Source organism: Nicotiana tabacum, chromosome 21, assembly GCF_000715075.1.
Source record: "Nicotiana tabacum cultivar K326 chromosome 21, ASM71507v2, whole genome shotgun sequence".
In the NCBI taxonomy this organism is placed as follows: domain Eukaryota; kingdom Viridiplantae; phylum Streptophyta; class Magnoliopsida; order Solanales; family Solanaceae; genus Nicotiana; species Nicotiana tabacum.
In genome coordinates, this window is record NC_134100.1 from 91,262,503 (window position 1) to 91,286,349 (window position 23,847).

The 23,847-nt window shown below is 36.7% G+C and overlaps 2 protein-coding genes across 2 annotated transcripts; one reads left to right on the forward strand and one right to left on the reverse strand.

The window, feature by feature from the left end:
• The first annotated feature begins 439 nt into the window (after positions 1-439).
• On the forward strand, positions 440-2,753 carry LOC107801297 (profilin-1-like). Its single transcript, XM_016624603.2, has 4 exons — positions 440-645; positions 1,448-1,585; positions 2,271-2,412; positions 2,500-2,753. Exons 1-3 carry the CDS (start codon positions 523-525, stop codon positions 2,403-2,405), a joined length of 396 nt encoding a protein of 131 aa, XP_016480089.1. The 5' UTR covers positions 440-522; the 3' UTR covers positions 2,406-2,412; positions 2,500-2,753.
• A 1,314-nt stretch (positions 2,754-4,067) lies between these two features.
• Positions 4,068-8,838, reverse strand: LOC107801295 (glucan endo-1,3-beta-glucosidase 13). The gene is made up of 4 exons (XM_016624602.2): positions 8,452-8,838; positions 5,537-6,808; positions 4,618-4,648; positions 4,068-4,523 (listed from the first exon to the last, which is right to left on the reverse strand). Exons 1-4 carry the CDS (start codon positions 8,507-8,509, stop codon positions 4,394-4,396), a joined length of 1,491 nt encoding a protein of 496 aa, XP_016480088.1. The 5' UTR covers positions 8,510-8,838; the 3' UTR covers positions 4,068-4,393.
• Between the last annotated feature and the right edge of the window lie 15,009 nt (positions 8,839-23,847).

Here is a 23,847-nt window from a genome sequence, read left to right on the forward strand (position 1 = left end):
TCTTAAATAAATATCATATCCAGTCAAACTACGCAATATAAATTAAAACAGATTGATAATATTTATCTATTCTGTAAAGCTATGTACTCATTAAAATGAATGCACGCGCAAAGTGCGTACCCTAAAATTAGTTTATAATAATATAGGGGTATTTAAGGACCTTTTCCGTAAATTAAATCTATACAATATACAGTTATTTAAAAACAACAACAACAATCTAGTATAATCTCACTAGTGGGGTCTGGGGAGGCTAGTGTGTACGCAGACCTTACCCCTACCTGGGGTAGAGAGGCTGTTTCCGATAGACCCTCGACTCCCTCCATCCAAGAACTCTCCGTCTTGCTGTTGGGGTGACTCGAACTCACAGTTATTGAATAAATGAAATAATATCACTAGGGATATTAACGACATTTCAACCACATAGGAAATACACCTTACATCTTAAATAAATTCCGATGATGATTTCAGACATATCCCTCACACACACATTTTGTCAAAAAAAAACATCATCGGAAAATCAACATGTCGTGGCAAACTTACGTCGATGAGCACCTTTTGTGTGACATCGAGGGCAACCACCTGACCGCCGCCGCTATCGTCGGCCACGACGGCGCCGTTTGGGCTCAAAGCTCCAATTTCCCTCAGGTCTTTCATCTATTTTCCCATTTTTGTGATTTAGCGAATTATTAGTAAAGATTTTTTTTTAAAAGTTCAATTTGCTTTTGATGATAAATCTAGATTGGTTTATTCAAATCCGATCCAAAGTCGTTTTTGGTGAAGCCGTTGACTTGAGGAGAATTTAGTTGACCATTGAGATGCTTAGTTAATATTGAAGAGATCTTATTGTTATTGATTTTATAGTCGCTTTCTTAGTCGATGGTGAGTAGAAGCGGATCCAGAAATTTAATCTTAGAGGAGTTCGATCTTTAAGGTTGTTAACGGAGGTGGATCCAGTATTGAAATTTAATCATTTCAATTTCGCATTGAATTAATTATACTGTTAAAATTATGGGTTCAAATCTAATATTTTGATGAACCCGTAGCCGAAAGGCTACATCCGCTTCTGGTTGTTAACATAGGACTCATTTTGCTTTTAAAATTATGGGTTCAGATCTAATATTTATTATTTTAGATAAAAGTTCAGATCTAATATTTGTTGAAATTTAGGATCTAGAGTCGTTGCGTTCAGAATGAATGCTATTTTATTATATGTATACATTATTTATTATTTTGGCATATGTTTAGATAGTTCGAGCCAAAAAGTAATGGATTCAAATGAACTAACATAAGTCGCACTAGATCCGCCTATTGATATAGACTTGATTTTGACATATCAATGTGTGAATAGACAAGAACAATTGTTTATGAATGTGTTTTCCTTCTAATTCTGCATCTTACCTCTTTGTCGATGACTTTGTGTAACTTATTGATATTCATGCTGTTGTAGTTCAAACCCGAGGAGATTAAGGCCATTATGAATGATTTTGAGGAACCCGGTACACTTGCTCCTACTGGCCTACATCTTGGTGGCACAAAATACATGGTCCTTCAAGGTGAAGCAGGTGTTGTCATTCGAGGAAAGAAGGTATATCTTTTATGTACATTCGGAATGTTGTTGAAATGAAACTGCAAAAAAATAGGTTTTGCATACTGTTTGAGCTAGTAGAATGCAGTTGTCTGATTTTCTTTCTATGCAATTTAAAGAATGTTTCTAAAATGCAAGATCTTTTCTTATTTGTTGAACAACCAGAGCCTGTCGTACCCCGTTTCAGAAAATTGAGGATGATACTTAATTCGAGATTATTATGTAGAACTGAATGGAGAATTTCTAGTACTTTTTATTTTTATTTTGGATAAGATTGATCTAAGTTACTACCTCGAGTATAATTGTTATCTTGGCTTCGGTCTTCTCTTTTTATCTTGTTGTTGTTATTACTTGTTGCCTTTACTTTTTTCCATCCTTTCTTTAGTCGAGGGTCTATCGAAAACAAATTCTTTGCCCTTCCAGGGTAGGTGTAAGGTTGCGTATATCTTACCCTCCCCAAATCCCACTTATAGGAATTCAATGGGTTTGTTGTTGTATTATATTGATCCGAGATGAGCGTAAATGGAGCTATATGGATAGTGATGATTCATATAGCCGACCCAACCTGTTTAGGAGTGAGGCGTACTTGTTTTTGTTGTTGTAATATGTACAACTGAATCAAGTGTTTATTGGGAATGCCTTACTTCAAAAGGCTGATTGTGATATTTCATTCTTTTTTATTCAGGGACCGGGTGGTATTACTATCAAAAAGACTAATATGGCTATACTTATTGGCATTTATGATGAGCCAATGACTCCTGGACAGTGTAACCTGGTTGTCGAGAGGCTCGGCGATTATCTCCTTGAACAAGGTTTTTAATTTACCGGTAAGTGTTATTCACCTTTGGTTTCCTTTGATATTTTCTGCAAGATTGAATTTCTAATGAACTGCCATTTATTTGAAATGGTTGCAGAATTTTCTTTCAATATGTTTGTATTGAAGTTTGTGGTGTTTGCTGATAATGGATACTCAAGAATTGGGAAGTGGTAGATATGATTACTTTCTGGATTCAAACAGTTCTCTTTGTATTTTGGTTTTGCAAGAATTGATTTAAATTATTTTCAAGTGAGACACTCGATTATTTTTGAGTTGAATGTTATTGGTACTTAAAAATGGATTTCACTTTTTGGTTTGTGTAATATACAGCTCCTGGATTTCACTTCCTCATACATGTTTAGCTTCTGTTTCATACAAAATGTTTCTATGTATGTCATTGGGTGCTTACTATCTTAACTTGCTATCTCATCATCACATATATATGATAATTTTGCTCACTTTAAGGGCTTCTGCTGATACTGAATTATGTTCTTCCAGGATTTTTATCCACTTCTTTGACCAATTAGTCATACCTTTAGTTGCAATCTTTCTTTGTAAAACTTTAGTTTAGAAATATGCTGCACATCTTATTCAAAGGGCCAGATCGTCTTGCTTTCCTCAGCTGCTCAGCATAGCATTTCGTATTAGTCCACTCCATCTTTGGGCTCTGAATCACCTAAAGTTCTGTGGGTCCGTCAGAAATAATCTAATGAACAACGGTTTTCGCCGTGAATGTTCCTCGTTTTTAGGTATTTTAGGGCTATAAAACTGAAATTCAGAACGATTTTCAAATTTTCATGTGCTAGTGTCCATGCTATATTCATGAATTCGGGCGACGGGTTCTGACTCGCCGAAAATTTTATGGGAACATTAAAAATAACCTAATGAACAATAATCATTGTTTTGCCATGATCAATCCTCATTTTTTGGCATTTTAAGACCATAAAACACGAATTCATGATGAATTCCAATTTTGCGTGTGATAATGTCCACGTCTATCTTCATGAATTCAGGCGACGGGTTCTGAGTCACCTAAAATTTTATGGGCACATCAGAAACGGCCTAATGAACAATAGTTATTGCTTTATCATGTTTGTTCCTTGTTTTGGTGTTTTATGCCATAAAACAAGAATTCAAAATGATTTTCATCTTCAAAAATTCAGGTGACGGGCTCCGAATCGCCTAAAATTGTGCGCCCGTCAGAAACGACCTACTGAACAATAGTCATGTCTTCACTGCAACCATTGCTCGTTTTTTGCGTTTTAGGGTCATAAAACAGGAATTCAGGACATCTTCATGAATTCGGACGACCTAATGAATAATAGTTATCGCTTCGCCACGGCTGTTCCTCATTTTTTAGCATTTAGGGCCATAAAACTCCTCATTTTTTAGCATTTAGGGCCATAAAACAGAAATTCAAGATGATTTCCAATTGCTCTTGTTCTAATCTCCATAATTTCGGTCGAAAACTTGAATGGTATTATGAACAATGAGTTTGTTGTATTAATATTGAAAACTTGTATGGTATGCTTCCTCTTAAATGAACTAATAAAATCGTGGAGCTGACAACATGCCAACGTTTCTGATCTTGAATTTTCAAGATTGCATTTGTTCTAAAAGTGATACTATGTAACCTGCTTTTTGAAATACTAATGAATGCGACATGACCAAAGTAAAACAGTGTAATACTAGCTTAACAGGATTCATGATTCACTAAAATGAATTAGTACCAAGTTTGCTAGCCAACGAATCAACAAAATAGTTTACTAATGTTTCCAGTTCGAATAATTCGGGTTTCTTCTATTTTACATCTCTCAAGTTTCAACACCTTGGCTATCAAACAAAATTTGTGCATCTGTGGGAGGGAATCTGCAATACATTTGAGAAGCAATATTTGTAGCCTTCTCAAGAAAACTTATGATTCCTTGCACTATCCTTGCTTCGGATCAATCTTCGGTCCATTTACTCGAGACTTCTCCAACCAAGTTATATCAAAAGGGTACCAGGAGGAACAAAGGAAAAGCTATAAGTAGATGTTGAGTCCACCCCGAACTCCTTTGAGGGGATGATGAAGACTTGGTAGGACTAGCCGTTGCATTACTAGCGATAGCCTTTTTACCCCTGTGAATTAGAATCAAAAACGAACATTACAATCAAAGGGCAAGAATACACTAGTATTGTGTAGTTGAAAAATGATTTAGTTCGATGTACATACCCCATGGTCGCGTAGAGACAGTTGTCATAACCTGCATTGCAAAGGGCAGCACAGTCAGATGGGAACATATTGAGGAATTCTCTGAAAAACTCTTAACACAAGGAAGATATCTTGCATCCTTTACTCAAGAATACAGCACATGACCAACAAAAGTGACATTTCAAATGTCATTTTGTTTACTCAGCAGAGGCAACTGAATTTGTGTTTGTCCATATCAGCAAATTCATCAACAAACTTTTTTTCTGATAACCAAGTGTTCCCCAAGGGCCAGTGGCATATAGTTCAAAACTCGGTGGATAATGGCCCGCCGCTTTACCCTTCTCCACTTAAATACTATATCTATGGCAAGATTCAAACCTGTGACATGCACCTAACCCACACATCACACGGTGCATTTACCACTAGACCAAAGGTCTGAAGACAAAAATTCATTAACAAACTTAGAACATCAACCTAAAGTTATTAATGTCTCAACTACAAAAATAGGCCGTTCTTCATCAATCCACATACATGACAACATCCAGGTAGCTGTTTCCACAGTATGTGGACTACATTAACAATTGACACTGAAGTAATATGAGCCGTTCTGCAGAAAACATACTTATTGCTTCTGTACATCCACCATACCGGCTACATTAACGATTGACACCGAAGTAATATGAGCCATTTTAAAATTTGCCGGCGAAAATATAGATGGATATAAGCAGCAACTTCTGAGATAGTTAAATAAATCCGAATTTTTTACTGTCTTTGACTAGGAAGATTAAAGACAAGACCACATTTAAGGCAAAGAGATATAATCCTAGATTCATAAGATTTACTACCTGCAGTCTATATATGTGAAAATAGACTTGGGTGAAGAGTTGACCATGTTCTATGCATTAAAGGAAGAGAATGAGATGGATCTTTGTTTACGTACTTGGGTTCTTATTCGTTCTGACGCCAACCCCTCCAAAACTGCAAGCAATGTCAGTAGCTCCATTTTGCTGGTAGTAACTATTGAATGCATAAGATGCATGAGATGCAGTGTTATCAGGCTCAAAACAAGGTTGGCTAGGTTGTATAGCGGAGCAGTCGACATTTCCAGAACCGCAAGCCCAACTCAAGGCATTCTGAAGGTCAGCTTCAGACGCAGAAGATGAAGCGATGCACCAGGTTCCATTTGAACTGGTAGCGTTTCCATCTGTAGTCACGTCTATAGCACCCTTTCCAGTAAAATCAAGGTTATATACACTTGTCTGGTCCGGGAAAAATAAACCCCAGTTCCTCTCAGATGCTAAACCAGGCTTCCTGTTCTCATTGAATAACGAGAAAACGTAAGTATCAATTGCCACTCCTGGCTTAGCGGGAGTTCCAGTATTGTTGATAACATGTCGAATCAAATTTGTGTTGTAAGTCTGTGCATTATCTGGAGTTGCGGCCGTCTCTTTTGGAGATCCTTTAGATGGCCAGCCTGTCTCAGTGACCATGATATTAACTGTTTTGAAATTTAGACCCATTAAAGCATAGTTAATAGCATCAAGCTGGGCATCGAACATGTTCGTGTAGAGTAGACCAGTGTTGGAATCAATCACTTCGGAAGATGCCTCGAATAAAGCATAGTCTAAGGACACATTAGTCGAAGAATCTCTATATGCGTAATATGGATATAAGTCGATCATAAAAGGTGATTGATTCTCTGCAAGGAATTCCAACATGGGTTTGAGAAAAAAGGCATGACTACTGTTAAATGCACCTGCGGAAGGTGGGAATGACCGGGATAATACGCCCAATGAATGTGTACTAGAGACTTTAATCCTCTTATGAAGACGAGCTTTTCTCAACGCCGTCAACACATTTTGCATTGCAGGTACGACCAGCGCAGATGTACTATTTGGGGCTTCCGTGAGTTCAGCACCAACAGTTATGTAAGTGATTTTTGTGGCTGGATAGTAAGGAAGTATGCTGTTTCTTAACCATGTATTAGCATTGGACTGGAACTGAGCGAACGCCAACAAGTCTGAGTTTGGAATTCCAATCATAAGCTCAATTCCGGTGTTCGCAAAGGCCTTGAGGACCTGGATATTAGAGTCGTACATCCTTACATATTTAATGTTGTGCAGTTGAATGAGCTGCACAACTTTATCAGGCGTAGGAAGATCATCCGCATTTCGTCCGTAGCAAACTCCAACTTTGCTTGCTCTGCAAATGCCTGCCATTTAGTGAAGAATGATCAGTAGACAGCAAAGGAATATTTAAGCAAAGATGAACAGATCTCATATTCTGACTCAAAGATTTCAGTTAGTCTCAAAGTTCATCCTTTTGCTAACTTCGTCGGTAAAACAAACCCAAGTGAAAAGTACCAAATACTAGCAGGAACCGTAACCTCCAGAAAAAAGTAAATTAATCACACGACATTTGATTAACTGTTCCACACTGTTACTTTCCATCACGACACATTATTTAACAACAAATTCAAGATCTTGTTATCGTACAAACTCAATTAACACTATTAATACACTAACAATGTGAAAAAAATCTTCATGCCATTTGTGTGATTTGACGTATTATAGCAGGATACTTACCATTTAAATTATATTACTAATCAACGCTCATTAGTATATAAACTGGTCCATATTGTCACTTTCCATCATCGCACGTTATATAATTATCAACAAATTCTTTACACCATCCGTGCATACAACTTAAACTCTTGTAGTAAAGCTAAAGGAACAGCATTAGAAATACAACCACCACTACTTATTAAAGCCAGCATTATTCAAAGTAGACAAAACAGTTGCAACACATTATTAATGCATAAATAATGGATCAATAATGGTTCAGCTAACAGGTTCTGTCGTTTTTCACATTTTTTTAACAAGTCGTGGCGAAGAGAGTTAAAAATAGGAGAATAAAAAAAAACATAACACCAGAACAATATAGTTCCTTTAACACATTTATACATGGTACTAACATAAGCAGGAGCAAAAACATGGTACTAACATTTCAATACACCTAAACAGGGATTTGCAAAGTTAAATATTACATTTTATAAATGAAAAACCCCAAATGAAGCAAGGTATAACCTGGTCAAAGTTTACTGCAAAAATTTATCTTTATATAGAGAATAGATATATACACACAAAATGAAGTTACCAAAGAGGAGGGAGGAGTGGGGAGGGGGGGTTCTAGAAAAATTATTACTCCCTCCTTACCACTTATTTGACCGGGCACGGAGCGGGTAAAATAAGTCATAAATATTTGTCTAACTATAGGAAAAGGTAGCCTAGTGCAATGCAGTCTTGCCCCGCCTTTATGCTGGTCTCACGGCTCGAACCTCGTGGTTATATGATACTAAATCCGTTCCAGTTTACGTGAAACTATTTTCTTTTTGGATCGTTCCAAAAAAAAAATTAACACTTTCTAAATTTGGAAATAATTTAGCTTAAATTTACAATTCTACCCTTAATGATAAGTTTTTATAACCACAGAAATACTGTGGTACTTTTTTATTTGTTTAGTACCACAAATCACAAAAGTAGGTTTCTTAAACTATGTGCTCAAACAGGTTCACAAAGAAGAGAAGGCTCACTTTCATTTGTCTAACTACAGTAAAATAAAAAAATTAAATTTAAATTATTTTTAAATATATAAAAATATTATTCTGTAATGTATCGCATAAATTGAGACAAATGGAGTAACACTTATGACTAAAGCAACAATGGAACAATCAACAACATATTTTGATATGGAAGCTGAAGAAGATGTTAATATGAGTGAAATGTAGCATCAAGAAACTAAATAATCAAAAAAAAACTGAACTTTTAATTAAGGAAATGAAAAGGGTAAACTTACCAAGAATCATTAAGAGCAGAGAAGTTGCAAAAATTATGATTCTAAATCCTCTTATCATTTTACTTCTTCTACTGCTTACAACTATTTTGCCTCTATATAAAATCTTGCTCTTTCTTTACTGCTCAGCTCAGAGTTCTTATTAAGCTCAGTCTATAAAAATAAAAATGAGCACTCCTTTATTTTGCAAGTACTCTTTTTTACAACGGCTCTTTGTAAAGTGTAGTACTTATATTCACTGAGCTCGAGAGGAGTGTAACACTGCAAAAATTGCAGAGAAAGACAGAGAAATAGAGGACTGTGTATTTTTGTGAATGTGTGTGTGTGTGTGTGTGTTGTGTCAGCGGATTCAAGAATTATTTATGAAATGGAGTTGAGGGAATTAGCTTCGATTCCGCTGCTTTAAAATAATATAAAATAATGTTATACAGTGTACAGTAGTATTTGGCATATTGGTATGTCTGTTCCCCACGGAAAGGGAAGTATAATATAGTAGTAATACTTAAATAAAAACCAAATATGTACTACTCTATTCTTCTTCTGAATCTGTATGTATGGAAAAAAAAATATCTGTGTTATGAAAATAATTATATTGTGGATGTTCATTTATTACTCTGCTATAAATAATCTTCCTGAAGAAGATTATCTATTTAGTACTCTGTTGAAGTTTATCTACAAGCAGCTGATGCAGGCAGGTTGCAAGCAGCTCAATGAAATGATTTGCAGCAGCTTCTTATTAAACAGGCAGGTTGCAAGCAGCTCATGCAGACAGCTTACAAGCAACTAAAGAAAAGCCTTACAGCTGCTTCCTTTCTTCTATAAATAGAGGAGTTTTCAGTTCATTATGTACATGAATTTGAAGTTGAATAAAATATCAATCTCCCTCTATACTTGTCTTCACTTTATTTCTTTTATAGTCTTTATTTTATAACACGTTATCAGCACGAGTTTCTAATCTTGTCATCAGTCTGAAAGTATTTTTATCAGAATGAAAATCACCAATTGACTGTAGGCAACTCGGCAAATAAAGGTGGAGTGCTTCTTCTCTCGTGACGTAATTGGTGAGTCTTTGTTATAAATTCCATTTCTCTGAACACCTGAGATGCAATCCTACTGGTATTCTTAAGATAAGTACTACTATTAAATTATGTTCTTTATGTCTTTTGAGCTTGAATAAATATATGTTTATCATATATGTTAATTACTGTCTTTCTAGCCAACTAATGATGCCGATGGCGTTTTACTTGGATGTAGTCTCGTGAAATTGAAAAAAATAATTGATTTTACTTAAGTTGTTATATGGTAGCGAGACACACCGATTTTTATATGGCAAACGATTGCGGTCTACGTACATGTATACAATAGTTATTTTGTGCTTATTATCATCCTAATTATCTTAATAATGGATTACAAAGTGGATACCATTGTTAGATCCACTTAAACTCCAGCAGAGTTTGCAAGAAATATACAACCACCAGAAGTGATTATGTTTCGTATATCTCATTGTAACTAAATTTTGTTAACCACCCGAAGTGGTATATGCTTATGACCACCAGAAGTGATAATTTAGGCTTTCTGTGGTTACAATTAAAGATAAGCTAGAAAAATATTCTCTATATTACATGCACGCCTCGATTTGCTCCTGAAGTAGTAAATATCTTAAAAGAGGTTGAAGCATCACAATTTATGTGATTAATGCGCGTTCAGATAATTATATTCGATTTCCTGAAGGATGAGAATTTTTGATAAATATTAATCCATTTCCTGAAGTGAATGTGATAATATTAATAAAGTCGTAAATATGAACGTGCTCTTGATGTAAATATATTACAATTCACTTCCAGAAGAGGTAATATGATTGAGAGAATATATACTCGATTTTTCATATTTTAATTTGCTCCTAAAGAAGTAACACAATTGAAATTTTCTCCCAAAGCAGGAAAATATTATGAAATTGTGTCTTTCTGTGCGTAAATAAAATAATGAGCTATTCAAAATTATTTTTGAAGCACATTTTCATCCCCTGTAGTGAATGAAGAAATACCACAACTCACCTCCGGAAGAGCTAGAATAACAAATGATATAAATATTATTTTTGTGGCATAAAGATCATTGTCGCACGTACCTGTTGTACTTAAAACATCTTGGATAATTTTATTAAGTATCACTCTAAGGCAAAAGCATTCTTGTAAAATATTTTCTACTACAACCACATTAATATATTATGGTTAGTTATTGAGTTCCCCTAAGGAAATAACAACTCGTGTATCTTTCCTTAAAAGATGCAATGACTATGTGATTGTCGTATTTATTCAGATGTTAATGATATTTCTCCTTGAAGGAGATATTTGTCACAAAGTTAGTGGTAAAAATATTAAAATTCTTAATTTTCGTCATTTACAAATTTAGAATTAGTTTTATATTGTTCATTTGATTATGATTTTCTCTCATGATACCAGAAGTGTCTGAGCAATATTTGATAATACAAAATGTATCAACAACTCCTGAAGAGCTAATTGTTGTCTAGAAGATACATGACACCAGTAGTGTCTGGTAAATATTAGATTGTGGATAATAAAGAAAGGCTCTCGAATAGCTTATATATAAATATGTCATTCATATTATATGATTATGGTCAAAACATATGTTGTAGTAAACCCGAAGTTTAGTGATACAAATGGCTATTATATTGAGACCACAAATGATTGGAAGACTGAAAATCTCCATGTTTCCACAATCATATGGGGTAAAATAATATGTATGTGAGAAGTTACCCGCCTTATTCTTCAAGTTGTACTATATCATGTATCACAGTAAACCAGAAGTTTACTAATGCAAAAGCAGTCACAGTAAATCAGAAGTTTTACTGAGGCAAAAGTAGCTACAGTAAATCAAAAATTTACAGATACAAAAGTAGCCACAGTAAATCAGAAGTTTACTGATGCAAAAGATTATGTCATAGTAAACCAGGAGTTTACTTAGAGATAGCACATGCTATGATAAACTTAAAGTTTTCATTTGCCATCTTTAAATGAGCTATTTGAGAATTCAGATAAGCATATACTGAAGAACTAGAAGATTCTTCAAGAATTTTCTTGTGTTGCTTGTTCTCATAATAACTTGATTATACCAGCTAAAGTTGGGACTAAAATTCGCGAATTCTAGAATATATAAAAGGTGAATATGGGCCCATTCACCTATCAAGTGAACCACTTATAGATGCATATATAAGATGGTTACATGTATGTTTATTGTCAACCTGTAGTTTGGCATTTGAAATTATCTTTCTCAATTAAGAACATAATTTTCAGATTATGAAATCAAGATAGTTCATCTTGATGATGCTGGTTTATATCCAAGCTAGTTTAGCATTGAATACCTCATATTAATGGCTAAACTATTGCTTATGAGAACAAAGCCTCATGTGTTGGTCTAAGATTTTCTAAATTGCATACAATAGCACTTGTATGCATCAGACTAACAAAATATGATAAGTCCTCCCCTCATAATTGGTTTAGGATCAGAAACCAAATATTTTTACTATCTAATAACTTTTGATGTGTGCTAAATGATTAATTTCTCTACCACAATACACAAAGATAGGTTTTCCAAAGAAGATTGAGGATATGAGTTAGTTTTTCTAATATTTGGGGGATGGAATAAAACAGCTAAAAAATATGCTATAATATGATCCTCTCTTAGAAGATAATTCAAGCAAAATGCCAGAAGCATTTGCTGATCCAAAATTAAATATCATATTTCAGCTGCAAATGCTCCTATTAAAATTAAGTCCCTGAAGGATAGAGTTTACTGTACGCATGAAGCGTGGTATACCAATCGGTTCCAAAGGTAATAATCCTTGAAAAGAATAGGAGCAAATGATCAAAATGATCATAATAAGGAGGAAATAAGCTCTGGAAGAGCCCACGACATAACATTTCATGAAACTCCGGAAAAAGTTCAGGTACCTAAAAATAAAGAAAGTGATGAGATCTCAACAAGTTATGTCACTTGCGAACTGATATAAAATGATCGTCGACGATATATTTGATACAATATAGTGCATAATATTGTAAAAGATTGTGAGGATCGGACTTGTAGTCCAGACACCTGAAGATGTCATGCCATCTAAATGCAAGGCATAACCTATATGACTCATTTGACTAAGTCTATATGAAGATCCCTGAAGGATTTAAAATGCCTGAAGCATATAGTTCAAAGCATCGTGAAATGCATTCAATCAGAGTACAAAGATCTTTGTACGGTTTAATTCAATCTGGGCGCATGTGATATAATCGCCTCACTGAATTGATGAATGAAGGTTATGTAAATGAAGGCATTTGTCCATGCATTTTTACAAAGAACACAACATCATAGCTTGTTATACTTGTTATTTATGTTAACGGCATAAATATCATAGGAACTCCAGAAGAGCTCCAAAGGGAAAAACTTTGTCTTAGTCTGCAAATTGAATATTTAGCAGACGAGATCTTTATCCATCAATCTGTCTATACAGAAAAGGTCTTAAAACGCTTTTACATGGACAAAGCGCACCCATTAAGTACACCAATTGGATGTTCGATCACTTGAAGTGAATAAGGATCCGTTCTGACCTCCAGAAGAGGATGAGGAACTCCTTGGTCCTGAAATACTCTATCTCAGTGCAATTGATGCACTTATGTTCTTGTTAATGCTACAAGGTCTGACATAGCATTTTCTGTTAATTTACTAGCAAAATATAGCTCTTCTCCTACATGGAGACATTGGAATGGGATTAAGCATATATTGCGATATTTAAAGGGAACTCTTGATATGAGTTTGTTTTATGCCAACAAAGGTAGTGCAGATCTTGTGGGTTATGCAGATGCAGGTTATTTATCCGATCCCCATAAAGTTCGATCTCAAATCGGGTATGTGTTTACATGTGGAGGTATTGTCATATCATGGCGCTCCACAAAGCAATCTATTGCTGTTACTTCTTCAAATCATGCTGAGATAATAGTTATTCATGAAGCAAGTAGGGAATGCATATGGTTGAGATCAATGATTCATTTTATTCGAGAAAAATATGGGTTGAAATGTGATAAAAGACCCACAATTTTATACGAAGACAATGTTGCATGCATAGCCCAATTGAAGGGAGGATTTATAAAAGGAGATAGAACGAAGCACATTTCACCAAAATTATTCTATACACGCGATCTTCCGAAAAATGGTAACATTGATGTGCAACAAATCCGTTCAAGTGACAATCCAGCAGATTTATTCACTAAATCTTTACCAACTTCAATTTTTGAGAAGATGGTATACAAGATTGGAATGCGGAAACTTAAATATTTGAAATAAGGTTTTTATCAGGGGGAGTAAAATACACAATTTACTCTTTTTTTCTTACTAAGATTTTTTCCCACAGGGTTTTCCTTATAAGGTTTTTAATGAGGCAGCTAGCAATGCGTATTACTAAATATGTATACTCTTTTTCCTTCACTAGGATTTTTTCCCACAGGGTTTTTTCCTAGTAAGGTTTTAATGAGGCATATTATCTTTTAATGAACATCCAAGGGGGAGTGTTATGAAAATAATTATATTGTGGATGTTCATTTATTACTCCGCTATAGATAATCTTCCTGAAGAAGATTATCCATTTAGTACTCTGTTGAAGTTTATCTACAAGCAGCTGATGCAGGCAGGTTGCAAGCAGCTCAATGAAATGATTTGCAGCAGCTTCTTATTAAACAGGCAGGTTGCAAGCAGCTCATGCAGACAGCTTACAAGCAGCTAAAGAAAAGCCTTGCAGCTGCTTCCTGAAAAGCCTCGCAGCTGCTTCCTTTCTTCTATAAATAGAGGAGTTTTCAGTTCATTATGTACATGAATTTGAAGTTGAATAATATATCAGTTTCTCTCTATACTTGTCTTCAGTTTATCTCTTTTATAGTCTTTATTTTATAACAATCTGTATGTATATATGTATTTGGTTTTGCGTCTCACTGTATCTTGGTAAAAGCTTAAATGGTAGTAATTCAATAGTATAGTATATTACACCCACTTTTATTTTTAATTCGATCTTCGGTATTTACTTTGGATACAAATAAAGTGACGGAGCTAGCATTTTTACAACAAGAAATCAAAAAAGAAAGAAAAAATAAAACATATAAAAAATCCAAAGGGAATCAAAGTCACATAGTATATATATATATATATATAAAATATTACTTTATATACACAATATAATTTTCTAAAAAAAATTAGAATAAATCTCCTACCACCCTCCTACCTATGCCACTAGGCGCAATTAATTCTTCGCTTTAAGATTCGATTAATTCATACCATGCCAGATAATCCTCTACTTTGAGGGTAAAGCCTCCCTACCAAGGAAGATACCGCTCTCACGGCTCGAACTTATATCTCACCATCATATTTGATAGTAATTTATTCTTCCGCGTCTATGTGGTTGAATAATTTTAAGAAATAGTATATATTTATAGTAATACCATATTTAATTTTATTGAAGGGGTAATTAGTAGTGATATCCAACGTTCATTGAATTAAAAATCTGAATGTATTTGAAATATATTAATATATTATTACTTTCTCTTCTAGTTTGTTCTGCTCAGAGTTATCTAACTGTTTTTCTAAAATTAGGAATATTGTGTTGTTAAATATTTCAATCGTATCGTAGCAAATAAGATTTTTTTATGAAAAGAAGTAGGTTTAATTCAGTCGTAGGGTTAACTTTTGATTTCTTAGATCTCATAGAACAAGAATATTCTATGTATCTCCATGTTGTCTCATTTAATGAATAATTAAAATTCCCTTATATTTGAATTGTTTTTCTTCATAACTTATAAAATTTCCCCTTGTTATGAAGAGAGGGATGTGTATGTGTGTGTGTGGGGGGGGGGGGGGGGTCATAATGCTGAGCTTCAATACAAGAAAATCTAAGTAGTTAAAGAAAAAGGAAACGAACAATATATGAAATGACAAAAAGAATCACTTTAAGGGAGTGGACAAGATTGCAAAGACTATGAGACACAAAAAGGAAATGTTCTAAAAAATTAAAAGAAAATTTGCATTGGCAATTTCCTTTTCACCCCTTGGAAATTGGAAAAGAAAAAACGATGTTGCCATATATTTTAAGAATATCAATTAATATATCAACTACGCCCTTATCTAATTTAGGAATACTCTACGAGGTTGTTAGGTTAAAAATTTGGAACCCCAAACATAAAGTTCAGCATAAGAAATGTAATGTTGGCCGCATAAGAAAGATAATAATTTCCTTTACAATTAATACAATGTTTGGTTAACGATATAAAATAATATATGCATTACGCTATGCAAAAATTTATGTAACGTTTTATGTAGGATATATAAAATAGGAAATAAGAATATATACTAACAATGTGGTAAACTATAGTAGTAGTATTTACGGATGTGTCTGGACCAACTTACACAACATAGGTACCGAATGACTTTGCCCATCAAAACTTAGACAAATATGAAGAAATCATACAGTGTTTTGCCTCTATTGTTATTTGGACTTAAGACCTTACGTTAGGGGTGGCAAGGGGGCCGGTCCCGGGCCTAAACGGGCCAAGTGGGCTGGTCCAAACGGTCCCGGTCCTGGGCCGGTCCCAAATTAAACGGGCCGAACGGTTTTTTGTAGGGACGGTCCCGGGCTAAATGGTCCCGGTCTGCGGGCTAAATGGGCCCAGCTTTTTCTTTTTTTAAAAAAATAAATAGAAATTAGAGACAAAAGGATATTAAACAAAATATCTAAGGCAATGCCTTGTAAATTTTATTATAGAATTGTGACCTTATATCGAATATATATATATATATATATATATATATATATATATATAGAGCTTATATAAGATGTATATATTAAAACTTAAGAGTTGGAACGAGTTTACCGAATTGACGAACAATTTGTTGAAAATTGATTGTCGCTGAAGACTTGAAGACTTCAATTCACCAACTTCACATTTTTTTCACAAATTGTAATAATAAAGTAATCAATAGTAGCAATTATAAAATAAAATTAAAGAGAGATTGTGATAGATTGATGATTTTGTAAGAAAAATAAAAGAATGAGGGGGTATTTATAGTTGAAAATAGGAAAAAAGTGTAATTATAAAAAGTTTGGTGTTAAAACAAAGTTGGGGGGGGGGGGGGGGGGGGGAGGGGGGATAAATGGCTATTTTATAAATAGCCAACGATTACTTTTTTAATTATTTTTTAAAAAAAATATTTTATTTTTAAAAAGTTGAGTGTTGGGACCGTTTGGCCCGCGAGGGGACCGGTCCGGTCCCGGTCCCTAGAGGGCCAAATGGTCCCGATCCTGGCGGGTCAAAATATAGGATCGGCTCAGGCCCACTAAAACCAGTCCTAACTGTCCTGGCCCGTTTGGCCCGCGATCCCGAGCCGGTCCCGGGCCTGGATCGACTCACTTGCCAGTCTTACCTTACGTGGATTAAACCGTTTAAAGACAACAATGTACTTTTAACCTAAGTAATTTATGAATAATAATCACCTCATCATTAATCGTTATATAATGCTTTATTTATTCTTAATTTTTATTTAATCAATGCCTTCATTATTAACCTCCGTATAACTAATTCATGAATTAAAATCCAACTATAGTTAGTACGTAAACTAAAACACGCATATGTTTATTTCGCTCAAACTTGGAGCCCGTTTAGACATAAGAATTTTTACTTTTTTTTACTTTTTTTTTAAATCAGTATTTGGCCATAAATTTTTTAATTTTTACTTTACTATGAATTTTTAAAAATTTCGAAAATTTAAAAAATTCCAAAAAATTATTTTTCAAAATTTTCACTTTCATCACTCACAAAAATTCAAAAACAACCCAAAATTATATTCATGTCCAAACACAACTTTAATTTTCAAATATCATTTTACTTCAAAAAATAAATTCACTTTTTTAAAAAACTTTACAATTCTTATGTCCAAACGCCCACTTGAGATTCTAATGTTCAATAATTTGCTTTTGGAGACAACTTTCTGTCCATATTGTTCGTTTCCGAATATGTCAAATTTTAAAAAGAATAATATACTTCAAAAAATATTACTGTACTACCTTAACTTAAAAATAAATAAATAGACAATGACCAAAATGTAGTGGTGTAGGAGTGCAGTGGGAACCCCTGTAGTTTGAGATTTAAAGACAACTGATTGATTGATTTGATAAAGCAATTGAGCTGGATGGACAACAATGGCACGTAAACAAGTTTAAATTCAAGATATATATAGTAGTCCAAATTGTAGCTTCTTAGCTACTAGCCTACCACCACAAAAAAAGGTCAAACCAAAAAAGTATTAGTGTCTGCAAATAGGGGTCAAATATATATATATTTTTTAAACGAGGGGAAAAATTAACAAGATGAGTGTTCTCGAAGAAAAAATCAAACAAATATGGGGAGCATTTTAAATTCAAGACGTTAGAAAGTGCAAAATTAATGGGTGCAAATGCTACTACAATTATTTCAACGAGAGCTATTTGTCACGGGGCTGTTTTTCTGGGAACCCGTGAGGACAGCAAGATAGCTTGACTACTACTCTTGTTTCAGTCCTAACCAAGAAACAAGCACAATATCGTGCTTGAACCAAGGCAATCACACAAACTCAAAGGTTGGAAGATAATGAAATGAAAGACAAACAAAGATTGGAGGCCAAGGTCCATTTTCGAGTTTAATTCATATACAAAGAAGGAAATACAAGTAAAGAGATCTGCCCTATAACAAGGCATATACATGTCTATATATACAATGAATGTCCACAGGCAACTACGCTGGTTGTGGACCCGTCCAGCTGTAGTGCACTGCTTTGTGTTGGCATCATATGATTTCCAGGAAGGTGTTGGCAGCCCATGTGCCAATGGTCTTGTCCAGATGTTGTGCCCCAGTTCTTACCGGCAGATAGTTGCCTCCATGTTCGCCCAGACAAGTTGTGGTCCTACCCAGCTGTGCAACACATGCCTTTGCTGGCAGTGAGATGCTTCCATGATTGTCTCGGCATGCAGTGGTCTTGCCCAGTTATGCTACATGTGATTTTACTGGCAGATGGTGGCCTACGTGAGGGGCCGGACAGCCTGTCGGATTGTTGCCTCAATGTGCAAAGACCTTCTGGTCTTTGGCAGCCAAGTTTGGCTCGGATTGTAGCCCTTTAGGCGGCAAATTTGGTAGAAAAATATGCGGGGCGGTACACACTCCCCCACTTGAAATGGCGACGACTGCGGCGCCACAACGGCTCAAGTAATCATGAACTTGATCTTTGAATGACCATAGCGTCTCATATTTTTTCCCATGATGCCTCCTCTGGCGGTTTCCCCTTCCAACGGACAAGAAATTAGGCGCTTGAATTGCCCCAACCTACTCTTTGTATCACCTGATGGTTGATAATGGCCTCGACTTTCTTGTCGACGATCAAAGGGGTTACAAAAATATTTGGTTGGCTGGATTGCCTCCGCTCCATATCACCGTTGTCTCTACAAGGTTCCTCTAACGGACTGTCATGCCCCGACCCAAGCAACTCTTCAGGTTGCTTCCTTGAATCCTCCAACTTTTTATGTTCCATGTACGGACCCATGGCAGGCGGCTTCGCCCACGGTATGAAGTCATTATTCCCCTTAAGGATTTGCTGATCACATGGAGTCAAGGCTTTGTCTACCTTGACTTCCTTAGTCTCTGTCCCGATTGCCAAAACCATTGCTCTCTCTTCCTTGAAGCCTTTCACGATTTGAATCGCGGACAACTGACTAACAACTTGCGGCACCCGAACTGTTGGTACCACACATGGACCTTTCGAGTCATAAATGTAGATCTGGTTGAGATATGGGCATATGAATGCCTTCACTGCATCCCAATACTCCAGCCCTAGTACCAGATCGAATACATCCAGGAAAGCGACAAAGAAACTCACGTTTCCCTGCCAAGCTCCTAAGTTGTATTGCACATTGCGGGCAACTCCTTTCACATTCGTGGGTTTGGTGTTTACCGACTTCAGCATAGAACTGCTAGGATCAAACGCAAGGCCAAGTGACTTAGCCTTTGCTTCGGACACAAAGTTGTGTGTCGCGCCGGTGTCTACCATGATACGGACAGATTGTCCATTTAATTTTGCATCCACGAACAAAGATCTTGGCTTTCTCAATCGATTTTCTTTGCCAATCACATCGTCGCCCAACGAGTGAACCAGTTTGGCAATGTCATGCTTTCCTTGGGCAGCTTGTTTTAAAGAAGGATTTTTGGCTACTACCGCGCCCAGTATCATGTTGCCAAGATGAGCTATGCCTGGCGGTCGTTGAACTTCTGCTACAGCTTGTTCATCAACTTGGACTCTCTCTTTTGTTAGCCTCAGCTCGGCTGCAATTAAGGCACCGAGTTTATTCAAAGAAGGACAATCCTTGTAACCATGACTAGTGTCCTTGCAGATGTAACAACCATTGGGGGGACCAACTTCCTTCTTCCTTTGGTTATACCGGTTACGCCAATGAGACACCTTATTGCCTTCTTACCGAGAATCACGGTCCGGGATAACAACTTGCTTGTCCTTGTCCTGATATTTGTGGTCTCCATCCGATCTGAAGTTAGCATCCCTTGCCTTTATGGCTTCCGTCCTATAATCATTTAAGGACTCAGCCACTCCGATAGCTTTATCGACGTCTTGGACTTGACCCCGATGCACTTCCTATTTTGCCTAGTTTTGAAGTCCATCTACGAAAGTGAATAGCAAGTCATCGCTTGCCATGTTCAGAATCTGAAGGATGAGTTTAGTGAATTCCTTCACGTACTTGCTAATGGAAGTTGTTTGCTTGAGCTCTCTCAACTTCCTACGTGCCTCATTGACAACATTTTGGGGGTAGAACTGGCGCTTCAGTTCGAACTTGAACTGTTCCTAACTCTTGATGGAGCAAGTTCCCTTCTCTATGTCGGCTTTCTTCCTCCTCCACCAAAGCATGGCGGTGTCGGCAAGATACATCGTTGTTGCCCGGATCTTGGCAGCCTCATCAACGATGCTAAGGTGCTCAAAGTAATCCTCCATCTTCCAAATGAATTTCTCTACTTCTTGAGCATTTCGTTCGCCCCTAAACGTATTCGATTTTGGGCCCTCGATTTTGGTTTCACCCACTGTTACATGTACAGTGCCACCGGCTAACCTTACTGCCTGCAATTGTTACTTTAGGGCTTCAATTTCCCCGTGCAACGCCGATACAGCCTCGGTCAGCTTAAGCTCAAGGTTGATCAGTCCTTCCTTGTGCTCATACATCACTTGATCTAACGTCTCTTTGATTTCCCCTAGTCCATCTAGGGTAGTAGACTCAAGCGAGCTGAAGTTGTGTTCAACAACTCCTATGTTCCGATTTAAAGCATCTAAACCAGCTTCGTGAGATCCATTCTCACGCCTAAGAGATTTGAGGTAAAAGCCTCACAATCTTCACCACGGCCAGCCTGTTGTGGAGGTAGCTAAAGAACAGACGCCTCACTTGTTATGGCTATGACTGGATCTCGCATTTTGCTTGTCCCTCTCTTCTTTGGTTTCTGCCTCTTTGTTGGTGACTCGTCTCTCCCACGAATGTTGTCTAAGTTAATGTTATCTCCATCAGTTGCCATGGTCGATTAACCTCGTTCTGATACCACTTGTCACATGGTCGTTTTTCTGGGAACCCGTCAGGACAGCAAGATAGCCTGACTACTACTCTTGCTTCAGTCCTAACCAAGAAATAAGCACAATGTCATTCTTAAACCAAGGCAATCACACAAACTCAAAGGTTGGAAGATAATGAAATGAAAGACAGACAAAGATTGGAGGCCAATGCCGATTTTCGGGTTTAATTCATATACAAAGAAGGAAATACAAGTAAAGAGATCTGCCCTCTAACAAGGCATATGCATGTCTATATATACAATGAATGTCCACATGCAGCGAGGCTGGCTGTGGACCCGTCCAGCTGTGGTGCACTGCTTTGTGCTGGCATCATGTGATTTCCAGGAAGGTGTTGGCAGCCCATGTGCCAATGGTCTTGCCCAGCTGTTGTGCCCCAGTTCTTGTTGCCATATAGTTGCCTCCATGTTCGCCCAGACAAGCTGTGGTCCTACCCAGCTGTGCAGCACATGCCTTTGCTGGCCGTGAGATGCTTCCATGATTGTCCTAGCATGCAGTGGTCCTACCCAGTTGTGTTGCATGTGACTTTGCTGGCAGAGGGTGGCCTACGTGAGGGCCCGGATAGCCTGTCGGATTGTTCCCTCCATGTGCAAAGACCTTCTAGTCTTTGGCAGCCAAGTTTGGCTCGGATTGTAGCCCTTTAGGCGACAAATTTGGTCGAAAAATATGCGGGGCGGTGCATATTGTTAGTATTGGAAACGTGAGTTTTTTTACCAATTTTGTCCCTTATCTTTGAGGATAGGTCTATTTTGGTCCCTTAAATATAACCATGTGTCACGCCCCAAACCTGAATTAACGTGGCCGGCACCCGGTGCTATACTCGGCCTGAGTGTACCACTCTGTAACTGTGAACTCTGAAGGATAACCCTCAACTTAGGCCGATTAGGCCATATTCTGAATCATCTAAAAATAACGTCTACAACCAGCAATAACAAAATAAACATCTACATAGGGCTGGTAAAGCCACAATACTGGTATAAACAATGTACATGACTCGTCTACAAGCCTCTAGGAATAACTGAATTGTATCATGGTCGGGACACGGCCTTGACCTACTTATCAAACCTGTATATATAAAATGGACTCCAAGGTATCGACCTGGTAACTTCGAGGAAGCGGAGCTTACCAACCAAGCTGATGTTTGACTTTGTTTACTAGGAAGGTCTATCCAGTTGTCTATTAGTACTTGCAGGCATGAAATGCATCATCTCCAGCAAAAGGGATGTCAGTACGAAATAATGTACCGAATGTGTAAGGCAACAAGATAACTAAAATCTGAAACTGAACTAATAATATAATAACTGAAAGTACCTGGGAGTCAAATATAATTTGAAGATATGCTTACCTGCTGATACTGACTCATCTATCTCAATATAGTAAGTAAAGTAGTTGTCCGGCCCTATAAGGCTCGGTATGTGTAATTGCTCTGCCATAGTAGGATCGCTCATAGGCGCTCGACCATACTAGGCTCTGTATCTCGGCCATTCTGGGCTCGCTCATAGGCGCTCGGCCACAGTAGGTTCGGTATATAACTTACCATCTAATCAGAGGTTGTCCAATAGGGGCCTGTCCACCGATTATAGCTCGATGGTGGTAAAAATACTGTAATACTGTATATATATAGACCATCTGCTCTCTTGACTGGAAGAAGACAATACTCAATTTAATATAAAGTCCCGATAAGGAAAATATTGTAACTTCTGAGACTAGGATAATGTGAATAAATTCATGAATACATACTTCTCTTTATGTCTCGTTGTCAAACATATGCAGTTACGGGATCATGCCAAAATGAAGGAAAGGTTTAGCCTTAACATACCTTAACTCCGTTGAGTCCTTAATACCTTTAAAGAAATTCTTCAAACAACTCAACTCAATCTACTACAACATAAGGAGATTCAAAATCAGTGTTGAGTAAAGGCTAAGTCCGCTACTTAAACTAGCAGCTCGTTTACGTAAATTTGGGCAGCATCTCCCCTGTAACTAGGCCTTCCTCCAATACCATATACCAACAACAAAAAGAACACAAAAATAACAACATGTAAGCATCATTTTCCAACCTTATATCCATCACAATATACCACAAAACAGCCCACACAACCTAATCACTTCATATATAAAACGACAACCAAAGTATCCTTAATTACTTACCTCCGCGCCCTTATGCTCGTAAGGTTGATTCTGAACTGAAATTTTGACTGTCTTCTCAGTGGCACCATTTTGTTATTTGTAACACTTATACGGTACCTTTAACAGCCGCAACTTATATCTGAATTTTTTTTAACAATTGTGATCTCGTATCTGCGAGACTGGATTCCCTATGTTGGGGTTCACTATGTTTATCTTGAACGATCTGTTGATTTATTTGTATCCTCTTGTCTAGCTATAACTAGACTCTTCCTGAATCCACTACACACTACTCGTTGGTCCATTCTCGTATCTATATTCTGCGTAACCCCTTTTGGGTTATGTCCTTTGTCTTAACGTACCTCTCGTACTGGCTCCTTATGTATCGAGTGTTCATTCCCACTTATTTATCAGTATCATCTGGTGCGGAACCCTTACTGCCTCTCCCCGTCATCATGCTTACATAATATTCTGGAGTCGTATCATATCCGTAGGATCTGAATAAATGCAATCTCATTCCTTTCGCCTTTCTACCACATTATTTCTTTACTATTCCATAGTTACCTATAAATGTTTCATTTC